The sequence below is a fragment of the Gopherus flavomarginatus genome, chromosome 4, assembly GCF_025201925.1.
Source record: "Gopherus flavomarginatus isolate rGopFla2 chromosome 4, rGopFla2.mat.asm, whole genome shotgun sequence".
In the NCBI taxonomy this organism is placed as follows: domain Eukaryota; kingdom Metazoa; phylum Chordata; order Testudines; family Testudinidae; genus Gopherus; species Gopherus flavomarginatus.
In genome coordinates, this window is record NC_066620.1 from 5570347 (window position 1) to 5582505 (window position 12159).

The 12159-nt window shown below is 46.9% G+C and overlaps 2 protein-coding genes across 4 annotated transcripts in view; one reads left to right on the forward strand and one right to left on the reverse strand.

Moving 5' to 3' along the window:
* XRN2 (5'-3' exoribonuclease 2) overlaps nt 1-12159 on the reverse strand; it is a 496353-nt gene that overhangs the window by 464602 nt on the left and 19592 nt on the right. The gene's annotated exons all lie outside the window — the stretch shown is intronic.
* The window catches only part of RALGAPA2 (Ral GTPase activating protein catalytic subunit alpha 2), a 309497-nt gene continuing 308717 nt past the window's right edge, over nt 11380-12159 (forward strand). For all 3 annotated transcript variants that reach the window (XM_050951273.1, XM_050951274.1, XM_050951275.1), the window contains exon 1: nt 11380-11815. In XM_050951273.1, coding sequence (XP_050807230.1) covers nt 11710-11815 — 106 coding nt within the window. In that variant the 5' untranslated portion in view covers nt 11380-11709. The remainder of the gene's footprint in view (nt 11816-12159) is intronic.

Genomic DNA, 12159 nt, shown 5'->3' on the forward strand with positions numbered 1-12159 from the left:
AATCTCAAAATATGTATGTTAATTTGTATATTCCTAATTGTCTAGAACTCAGAAGTTCAGATGTGAACTTTTTAAAATGATTTTATTGATTGACATTTATATAGTGTTCTTCATTTGTAGTGTCTGAATACTCTTAATAAAACCTAAGAACGGCCACACTGGATCAGACCAAAGGTCCATCTAGCCCAGTATCCTGTCTTCTGACAGCGCTCAGGTGCCCCAGAGGGAATGAACAGAACAGGCAATCATCAAGTGATCCATCCCCTGTCGTCCGTTCCCAGCTTCTGGAAAATGGAGGCTAGGGACAACATCCCTGTCCTAATAGCCACTTATGAACCTATCATCCATGAACGTATCTAGTTCTGTTTTGAACCCTGTTATAGCCTTGGCCTTCACAATATCCTCAGGCAAGGAGTTCCACAGGTTGACTGTGTGTTGCATGAAAAAATACTTTCTTTTGTTTGTTTTAAATCTGCTGCCTGTTAATTTCTTTTTGTGACCCCTAGTTCTTGTGTTATGAGAAGGAGTAAATAGTACTTCCTTATTTAAAAGGCAAAAGACTTGTCCAATCTGAAGAATAAACAGTGTATGGTGAAAGGTTTATGTGGAGAAAATATTATTATTATTTTATACATTTTCATCCCCAAGGTAAGATGAGGTGAGTCAATCTAGTGCTCATCATTCAGTTCTGGAAGGTCCTACCTTCAGATGGTTCAGCTAACCAAAAGAGGAATTTAAAAAAAAGTTGGAGGAACAAACCCACCAGTATCTCTTGTCTGAAAATGTATCGAATGATCCCAAATTAAAGAAACAAGATGGGTGAAGTAATATCTTTTATTGGACAACTTCTTTTGGTGAGAGAGAAAACTTTTGAGCTACACCAAGCTCTTCTTCAGGTGTGGGAAACTTACTCTGAGCATCACAGCTAAATACAAGATGGAACAGATTGTTTAGCATAACTAGTTAATACACATTTCAGAGAATCATAGAATATCAGGGTTGGAAGGGACCTCAGGAGGTCCTCTAGTCCAACCCCCTGCTCAAAGCAGGACCAATTCCCAACTAAATCATCCCAGCCAGGGCTTTGTCAAGCCTGACCTTAAAAACCTCAAAGGACAATTTCAAAGGACAATTCAAGGTGAAGTGGCCTGTTAACATCCTCCAGTCATAGGAAGAAAGCGGAGGAGTGTTGTTAGTGAGTTATAGACTGTGGTAATAAGGAAAAGTCTTATTAAAATTAAGTTGACCTAAGTTATTACTAAAATTAAAATTGTCAACTACAAATTTAAGTCAACTTAAGTTATGTCAATGTTCAGCCACCACAGTAATCAAATCGCTTTTGCACGTCCACGTTCCTTGTGTCAGTGGTGCACGTCCTAACTACCAGCACTTGCATCCAGTAGTGCACTGTAGGTAGCTATCCCACTGTGCTATCCCCATCTAGCACAGGGTGTTTTGGGAAGGGTTTGCAATGCCTCATGGGGGCAAACAAGTCATGCAGGGGTGACTGGGACCATGGCTTCAACATCCCATGATGCCGTTTTCTCCATCCCATAATTTTACCTGCATCTCATAATGTTTCGCACCTCTTTTCAAAAGCCCTGAAACACGCACGTCCGCTATCTCTGTGAAAAGCACGGATCCTGCCCAGCTCTGCATGATTGTGGTGAGCGTTGCAAGCCTGGGGTGCCCGATTCTGCAGTATTTACAGAGCTGCCAGAGGATCATGGGAACATGACAATTCCTTGGAGGCTAGTTTGCTGTGGGACATAGAAAGAAACAATTCTTGGAGCGCTGGTTCTGGGTTCAAGAAACAAGCACTGACTGGTGGGATCGCATTGTTATACAGGTAAGGAATGACAAGCAGTGGGGCATTAGATAGCATGCATATCCCTATTTTGGCACCAGACCACCTTGCCACAGAGTAAATCAACGGAAAGGGCTAGTTTTCTATAGTATTGCAAGCACTGGTGAACAGGAGTGGTGGAAACTCTCTAAAAGTGGGGGGCATAGCCATCCCACTTTTAAAAGTGATGGAGTCATGGCCCCTCATTCTGGTGCCCCCTATTAGTGGATCACTGAGGTCATTTTACAAACAATGTGAGATGGTCAGGGAAGGTACATACACATGCATTTTTATGAACACGGGCCTGTTCAGAAAGCTGCAAGCAGGGACTTTCTTTCCAGACAAGAAGATTACCATTGGGAATGCTGAAATGCCAACAGTGATCTTGGGAGACTCAGCCTACCTCTGACTCCCGTGGCTCATGTAGGAACAGGATTTTATATCTGTACTATAAGAATTAATGTATGATTTGATCATCCTGCCAGCTACCCTTTTTGAATAGCATAAAGGATTAACCGTCTGGGACATTGGTAGAAACGCATCTGACAGACTGCCAGTGTCTGTACTGATGTTAAGACAGGGACAGACCAGAACAATCCTTATGACTGATTATGGTCACCCTTTTGTTTTAGGATAAGTTATAAAGTCTACTATGGTTTCCTATATGTATTATAAATTAGGCACTCCAGTTAAATATACATTTCTTTGTTTTAAGGTTTAGTGACTAAGAGACAGGAACTTGTACTGTGTCTATGTTAATGAGATTAGAGGAATGTTGAAGGCCCGGGCCACAATGTGAACTGTTTTGATTACAAGATTTAGTAAGATTTAATTTACAATGTCTTTCTTGCTCAACATAAACCTGGCGTATACCTTTGAAGGTCTCTGTAAAAGACGGTTTGTATGAATGAGGAATGTATGCATCAGAAAAGATAAGGTGTGAAGGCCATTGTTATAGCCAGATTGTCAAGGAAGAGGTGTGAAGAGACTTAACAACACCAGAGAACCATCAGTGCGCATCCGTGATTGAGGAAGGGCAGGTTGGTGATCCTAAGGTGAAGGCTGGCACCCCTAAAGACAAGACAATTGATTAAATCGAAATCAGGACAGGATGACCCTCTCGGAGGTGCTTTGGAATGTTAACATCAAAAGATAACACCAATTAAGGAGTAACCGGTCACAAACTGACACAGCAAAATTCATAGACTTCAACAGAGAAAAAAAGACTATAAGAACAGGGTGCTTGGCCATGGGACTTTGGGTTCAGTCCTGCAAAGCCTGGGAGCATCAGATCATGACAGACAGCGCCCAGCTCCTCACTCATGCTCAATCTAACTGGCCATTAGATTGACTCAAGCTACAACAGACTGGTAACTTTAAAGACCATCTGCAGGACTTGTGTGTGTGTGTGTTGTGTTACTGAATGCATATGCTAACTGCAATATTCTCAATAAATGTGGCATGGTGCCTTCTCCCCTATAAAAGATCTTGTGTGTTTTTTATGGGTATAATAGTCATGAAGCTGTACATAGGCCACCTCAACAGCAGCTAGGAGCACTTCAACTACAGATTCAGCAGGTGCAGAATGACAGCCTTTGGCCATTTGAAAGGCCGCTGTTGCTGTATACTTATGAGATTAGACCTCTGAAAAAAATATGCCAATGGTTATAGCTGTCTCCTTTGTGCTTCATAACATCTACGAAGCAAAGGGGGGGAAATTTCCGTCAGGGTGGAGGGCGGAGGTGGAATGGCTCTTTGTTGATTTTGAGCGGCCAGATACCAGAGCTATAAGAAGAACTCAGTGGGGAGCTATATGGCTCAGGGAGGCTTTGAAAGACCATTTTAATAGTCAGCCATGGTGATGTGTGTTACTGTAGTGTGGTCCGCCTGGCATTGTGTTTTTGTACCCCAGTATGAACTTGTAATGAGTGCTGTGTGTGTAGTAATACAACATTGCAAATGTACCTATTGCATGAATAAGAATTATGTCAGTCCCTGGCAGCATATGCTGTGAACTAATAAAGATGACTTAAGTTTCCCTAAATAGACTTTTATTCCAAACCCATGCAAAAAGATGCATTTATAACTAAATGAAACTTTATAAATACAGGGGAAGAAGCTTTGAAGGGGAAAGAACAGTCATTTCCATTTCACAGACACATACACCAACCATATTTCTCACAGGTCAATGTATGTGTGGCTGTGGTTATCTGTATTCTCCTCCGGGGGGAGTGGTAGGAGTAATGCAATGGCCCGGACGCCATGTAGAATATGGGGTGGGAGTGGGAGTGTAGGAAGGTACTGTTGAGAGCTCATGCACTCCCCTTGATCCACTCAAGCAGCAAGCACTAGGTTCTCACTTCTCCTTGGGACTCATAGAGCATGGCGGCCGGCCCATATATGGTGAATACAACTCAGGAAAGGAAGGGGGCGATTTGGAACGATCATGGAAGTGAGCACCTGGCCATCAGTATATGTGGCTAGGGCATCTGAACTGAATACTGGCATCATTTTCCACAGTGGGGATTATTTTATCTGATATCTCACTCCTGAAGGTAATAGAGGCTGAAAGGAAACAGCTCCTGCACATGTCTGGCTGCAGACCGAGGCCATATGCTGCTAGCCTGAGTGCTGCAATGGTGCTTGCTGAAGTAATGGCTGACTGGCGCAGGAAAGTGTCCTACCACGGCGGAAGAAATAGGGCAGCCCTCCCCAGAAGCCTTTGGCAGAGGATTGCAGACTACTTTCAGGAAAATTTCATGCAGATCTCTATGGAGGATTTATGGGACATAAACAAACTGTTCTGCAGGACTCCCTCTGCCTAACTGTACAGGACAATGAGAAGCAGATAGCAATTCTATCTCTATTGGTTATTTCGTTACTTTTTCTAGCATTATTAAAAAAGAGTAAATGAACAGATGTGCCCCTGCAATATCAAAGCAAATTGTATATTTACCAGAGGTTCCTTCCCCTGCATCAGACTCAGCCATTCTGGACTGTAGGGACTGGTTTGACCGCTCTGGAGTCAAAAACAGGTCCTGGCCTCACTGTGCCCACTGGATCCCCCAGTTGTCTGTCCCCCATGCTCCTTCTCCTCCTTGTCCAACACCTCATCCTCATTGTTCACTCTGAGGACTGGCGACTTTGGCTCCTCCAAAGTATCCACAGTGCTCTTGGGGTGGGGATGGGGGAATGGCCTCTGCCAAGGATGGTATGCCACATTTTGTAGAAGTGGCATATCTGTGGTTCTGCACCAGAGTGACTGTTAGCCTCCCTTGCCTTCTGGTATGCCTGCCACAGCTCCTTGGCTTTCCCATGGAACTGCTGCACGTCCCTCTTGTAGCTTTTCTTCCCCGTGCCTTGAGCAAACTGCTCATAGATATTGACGTTTCAAGGGCTGGATAGGAGCTGTGCCTAAACAGCCTGTTCTCCCCACAGACTGAGGAGATCCACCATCTCCTGTGTACTCCAGATAGGAGCGCATCTGCAGCGCGGCGCTGGCAGGGTCAGCTGGGCAGTCCCTAGGTGAGCTCTCCACAAGCAAACAGGAAATGGAATTTCAAAAAAATTGCAGGGCTTTAGAGGGGAGGAGTATATACCTGTGTACCTGGCTGCTGGGCAGCAGAGCTCAAAATGGTGACCAGAGTGGGATCTCGGTGGGGCATTGTGGGACACCTCCTGGAGGCCACTAAAGTCAATTTAGTAAGTAACACAGTGCCTACACAGACACTGCTTTGACCTAAATATGTTGGCCTAAGTGCTACACCTCTTGTAGAGGTGGAGTTATTAAGTCAGCATAGCAGGTGAGTTACATCTGTAGGAGCAACATGTTAGTGTAGATGCTTACAGAGTTAGGTCAACATAAGCTGCCTTGCATCAGCCTAACTCTGTAGTAAAAACAATGAGGAGTCTTTGTGGCACCTTAGAGACTAACAAATTTATTTGGGCATAAGCTTTCGTGGGCTAAACCCACTTCATCAGATGCATGGAGTAAAAAATACAGTAAGCAATATACATATTACAACACATGAAAAGATGGGAGTTGCCTTACCAAATGGGGTGGTCAGTGCTAACGAGGCCAATTCAATCAAGGTGGAAGTGGCCTATTTTCAACAGTTGACAAGAAGGGGTGAATATCAGAGGGAAAATTACCTTTGTTGTGCTAATGAGGCCAATGCAATCAAGGTGGACATTACTCACACCTTCCTGTCAACTGTTGGGAATGGGTATCAGCAGAGGGAAAATTACTTTTTGTAGTGACCCAGCCACTCCCAGTCTTTATTCAGGCCTAATTTGATGGTGTCTAGTTTACAAATTAATTCCAATTCTGCCGTTTCTCGTTGAAATCTGATTTTGAAGAAGTTTTTTTGTTGAAGAATTGCCACTCTTAAGTCTGTTGTTGAGTGTCCAGGGAGACTGAAGTGTTCTCCTACTGGTTTTTTAATGTTACAGTTCTTGATGTCTGATTTGTGTCCATTTATTCTTTTACATACAGACTGTCCAGTTTGGTCAATGTACATGGCAGAGGGGCATTGCTGGCACATGATGGCATATATCACATTGGTAGATTGCAGGCCAACATGGCCCTGATGGCGTGGCTGAAGTGGTTAGGGCCTGCAGCAAACCCCGTTGCCAACTCTGTCTGCATATCTATTCAAGGGACACCATCATAGGACCTAACCACATACCACCATAGCATAACACCACTAAAGTCAGAGAATTTGGCCCAAATAACTTGAGTTCAGTGTTTAAAGCATGCAATTTTAAAAATCCATTCTTTCTAGTTATACAAATTTTATGCTATGCTGAGTCACCCTGTACTTTATGGAACTGTGCTCCACAGTGCTAACAAAAAAAGGACAGTCTTGTTAAAGCATAGGAATGCGTCATGAGATCTGAATTCTATGCCCATCTTGGTGTGACTTTGACAGCAAGTAATTTAAGCCAAACTTTTCAATGTGAGTGCCTAAAGCTAGAGGTCTAAATCCATATTTGGTTAACAAGGTTAAAGTAATCCAATGTTCTGAGGTGTTAAGCAGCCACAGCTCCCACCGACTTCAATACTATTACTCAGCACCTCTGAAGAATAGGACCGTTTAACTTTTGTTGCCTAAATATGGATGTAGGTATGCACCCAAGTTGAAAATTATAGCCTTCACCTCTCTGAGCCTCAGCCGAATCATTGTACAATGGAAAAAATAATATTTATCCATCTCACAGGGTTGCTGTGAGACTCAATTAACTGCTTTGAGATCCTTGAATGCAAGTCACTATATGACCATAACGTATCGCTATTATGATATTATTATTGAGTGGTTATAGCAAAGGATTGAGAGTTCGGATTCTTTGGTTCTATTCCTAATCATGCCACTGACTTGCTGTGTGAGCTAGGCATGCAGTCTAACTTAATTTTAGCATCTGTAAATGGAAATAATATTTTCCTACCACATACTGGTGTTCTGAGGATTTTTATAAAGTGCTTTGACTCCTTGGTGCAAGTGCCATAAAATAACAAAGTATTATTTGTTTACTGATTACAGTACTATTTTTGTTAAGATTTTATCTTTGAAGTGTAGCAAATAATAGCATTACAGATTTGATTAGAAGGTGGAGCAGATTCAATGTCTCCTCTTTTTCTAGAGCACTGACTTCTTATTTTGGTCATGGAAATTCACAGTGACATTATGATCATCTTCTATACCTAAAACATACCTGCATTGGAAGTAGCTTTTAATTAGGAAACACTCTTGGAAGGGCATCATGTATTTAATTCAGGAGCCCTAGGTGAAGATAAGTGATTTGAGGAAAATTAGACTGATTCAATAGCAACAGATTTTATGTAAAAATAAAACAACTCCTTTTTAACAATGCAGAGGCAGAAATGTGGAAATAGCAGAAATTATCAGAAGAGCTAAACTGAAACTTATCATTTTTCTAATTTAAATAAGGAAGGAGGAAGCCAAACCTTGAATAATGTTCTGCCTTAACCAACCACATTTGTTATTTGAGGTACTTAAACGTAATGACCTATTTCACTCTTCTCAGGAAGCTGCAATTTTTCTGACAAATAACACATGACAAATAAGTTAGACAATTTCACAAGATTTAAAGCTTTTCCTAATACGAGATGTTAGCCTGTAAAACTGGGATAAAAAGACCAAGCAAATATGCAGGATTGTCAACCCCAAGTCTGTTAAACAATCAGGAATCAGGCCCCAAAGTCATGAGATTTTAAGAGAATATTAAATTTGAGTTCTTTTCCTTTGCCTTCTGGTTTTTGAACCCCAAGGCTATAGCTGGGCCATGTTTTCAAGCTTTTATCTGAAACCATGAGGGCCTGATGGTTCCTTATTTCTTCCTCTCACAACCCGCCAAAAAAAAAAAAAAAAAAAAAAAAAAAGCTAAGATTCTCACATAATCAACTGATTCCAGGAGCTGGGGCCTTAAGAAAAACACCAAATATAGTGAACATGGTGATAAAGAAAATCATAAAAGTTGAGAACATTAAAGGACAAAAATCAGAAATGTACAGCAGAGAGCAAATTAAAGTAATTGCAGGGCTGGAATTGGAATAGAATTCAACAGAACTCAGTAAATGTGAGACCCAATCCACCAGAACTCAAAAGGAAAAGGACATGCTATCATGAAAAGTCTCAGCCCTTCTCACCTCCCCAGCTCTCATTCTGATGTTCAGTCTTTGCTTGCAACCTTACACGACTTTCTTCCACCTCCTCTACGGCTAGGTTCACTCCCTACCCACCTCCATTCTACCTTGGCAGGTAGCAGAAGTTGCCTCAGCAAGGCAAGATCCCAAGACCTCTCTCTTTCCCAGGCCTTCTCTTTGCTGTTTTAAACCTCTGCCTCTTTGGATCACCTGTTTTTATTTAAAGGAGCAGAAAGAGGGAACACCACTGACAGGCAGGTTGCTGGAGCAAAAGGAGCCTGAAAGGAAGGGGACAGAGAAGGGGAGAATTGTTAGGAAATTCCCCCATCTCCAGGGAGAAAAGCAGCTGCTGAGGAAGGAATGCAGAAGCAGTGGGGAGCAGCAGAAATTCCCTCAACCACTGTCACCAGTAAAATAAGTGTTTGTGAGGAAGAAGAGAGAGACCTGCTCAACATCCACTCTGCCCTTACCCAATGAAAGATGCACTGGAGAGTTCAGGGATGGGAGAAGCGAGGTGCAGGGAACTGAGGCCTTGTCCACATGAGAAAGTTGCGTTGATTTAACTGATTTTAAAGCAGTCTAGTTAAAATGGTACAATAGAGCTGAGTGGAGAAGAGTATTCAGTTTTGTGAGCTTTGGTAGTTTCCCCACCCACCCTTTCTCACCAACAAATAATTTATATTCTTCTGTGAATGACAGCAAGGGATCTTGGTAATTTACTTGTATGAGATAGATTGTTTTCTTAAGCCTTAATTCTGAGCTGGAGTTTACTAACATTAACACCCCCCCACTCCATGCCTCAGAATCTCATTACATTCTGTGTGGTCTGGAATTTTGAGTCATGTTTTGCTCTCAGTTATACCCGTGCAAATCTATTTGGCCTTTTGTTTTCTCACTAGGTGCAGAGTTTAAGAACATTGTTTAGACTGAAAATACATAAATAATACACAGTTATTCAAAACATGATTGAGATTATGTGGCGGGGGGAGCCCTGTAGGTCACAGCGCACAGAGCCGGTGTCAATGTGTGTGTGTGACGGGGGGGGGGGGGGGAGCCCAGCAGGTCACAGCACACAGCCAGTGTCAATGTGTGTGTGTGGGGGGAGCCCAGCTGGTCACGGTGCACAGAACCAGTCAGTGTGTGTGTGTGGGGAGCCCAAAGGTCACAGTGCAGAGCCGGTGTCGGGGAGGCGGGAGTCCTGAAGGTCACGGCACTGAGCCAGTGTCAATGGGGTGGGGGAGCCCTGCAGGTCACAATGCAGAGCTGGTGTCAATGGGGGTCAGGGGGAGAGAAGCTCTGCAGGTCACAATGCAGAGCCGGTGTCAATGGAGGGGGGGAGAGTCCTACAGGTCACAGCACAGAGCCGGTGTCAGTGGAGGGGGGGAGAGTCCTACAGGTCACAGCGCAGAGCTGGTGTCAATGGGGGCAGCCCTGCAGGTCACAGCGCAGAGCCCGTGTCAGTGGTGAGGGAAGCCCTGCAGGTCACAGCACAGAGCCGGTGTCAGTGGTGGGTGAGGGAAGCCCTGCAGGTCACAGCACAGAGCCCGTGTCAAGGTGGGGGGAAGCCTGGCAGGTCACAGCGCAAAGCTGGTGTCAAGTGGCGGGGGAGCCCAGCAGGTCACAACGCAGAGCTGGTGTCAATGGAGGGGGGGAGAGTCCTACAGGTCACAGCACAGAGCCGGTGTCAGTGGACGGGGGGAGAGTCCTACAGGTCACAGCGCAGAGCTGGTGTCAATAGGGGGGGAAAGTCCTACAGGTCACAGCGCAGAGCTGGTGTCAATAGGGGGGGGAAAGTCCTACAGGTCACAGCGCAGAGCTGGTGTCAATGGGGGCAGCCCTGCAGGTCACAGCCCTGCAGGTCACAGCGCAGAGCCAGTGTCAGTGGTGAGGGAAGCCCTGCAGGTCACAGCACAGAGCCGGTGTCAGTGGAGGGGGGGAGAGTCCTACAGGTCACAGCGCAGAGCTGGTGTCAATGGGGGTCAGGGGGAGAGAAGCTCTGCAGGTCACTATGCAGAGCCGGTGTCAATGGAGGGGGGGAGAGTCCTACAGGTAACAGCGCAGAGCTGGTGTCAATGGAGGGGGGGGGAGAGTCCTACAGGTCACAGCGCAGAGCTGGTGTCAATGGGGGCAGCCCTGCAGGTCACAGCGCAGAGCCAGTGTCAGTGGTGAGGGAAGCCCTGCAGGTCACAGCACAGAGCCGGTGTCAGTGGTGGGTGAGGGAAGCCCTGCAGGTCACAGCACAGAGCCCGTGTCAAGGTGGGGGGAAGCCTGGCAGGTCACAGCGCAGAGCTGGTGTCAATGGGGGCAGCCCTGCAGGTCACAGCACAGAGCTGGTGTCAGTGGAGGGGGGAAGAGTCCTACAGGTCACAGCACAGAGCTGGTGTCAATGGGGGCAGCCCTGCAGGTCACAGCACAGAGCCCGTGTCAAGGTGGGGGGAAGCCTGGCAGGTCACAGCGCAAAGCCGGTGTCAATGGCGGGGGGCGGAAGGGAGTCCTGCAGGACCCAGCGCGCAGAAACTCTTGTTGGAAGGGGAGGTTTGTTAAGTGGCTCTTACAGCGCCTACAACTCCCAGCATGCAACGCTCCATACGGAGCCGCGTTTCCGGCCGCGCTGCACGCTGGGGGCTGTAGTGTCGCGCAGAGGGGCGCTCGGCGGTTCCCATTTGAGGGAGGTGGTTACTATCCTCGCCGCTCGCTCAGGGGACTGGGGGGGGGGCGCGGCGCAGGGCGCAGGGCGCAGGGCTCGCGCTCTCCGGCGCCGCGGGAAGGCCGGTCCGGCCGGGGGCGGCTGCGCAGTGCGGCGCCGGGCTGGAGACAGTTAACCGTCGCGGCGTCCGGTCAGTTCCGTGTTTACACGCCCACCCCGGGGAGTGAGAGCGGAGCACAGCGCGAGGCGCCGCAGGGGAGCCTTCCCTCGGCGTAGTAACAGCTCTCCGGCCCCTGCGAACGGGGGCGTCCCTCGGGCCCCCCAGCAGGGAACCTCTCCCCTCCCCCCTCCTCAGACATAGAGTGGGGGGGGGTGCTGCCCCCATCCCCGCCTCCTGCCCCCCTCAGCAGGGGGGTGCTGCTGCTCCCTTCCCCCAGCAGGTCTCCAGCTCCCCTCACCCACTTAACAGCGGCGCTCTTCCCCCTCAGCCCCCACGGCAGGGGGTGCGCTCCCCTTTGCCCCCTAGCATCAGGGAGTGTCTCCCCCTGCGGGATGTTCTCCAGAAGGAGCCATGCTGATGTCAAGAAATCTACACAGAAAGCTCTGGACCCAAAGAAGGACGTCCTGACCCGCCTCAAGCACCTCAAAGCGCTGTTGGGTGAGTCGGGGTGGGGTGGCAGCAGACAGGGTGCAGACCTTGGGGGCTTTAAATGAAGGGAGTCTGTGGAGGGGGGGTGAGGAGCTGTCAGTTGTCTTGCCAAGCACTCTTTCCCCCACTGGATTATTCCTCCCCACTGCAGGACTTTGTCCTCCTGGGTGCTGAATATTGTATCCTGAGAGCAGGCACCAATAGAAGGGGATTGAAAGATGCCACAGCAGCTCTGTGTCTGTCACTTCCTGCCATTCAGTGAATGAGTCCATGGCTGAAATCCAGTTGCTCTGGTCAGGTCATGGCTCTTACAAGCCAAGGGACTGCTGCTCCTAGTCTCTGAGGACATGCTT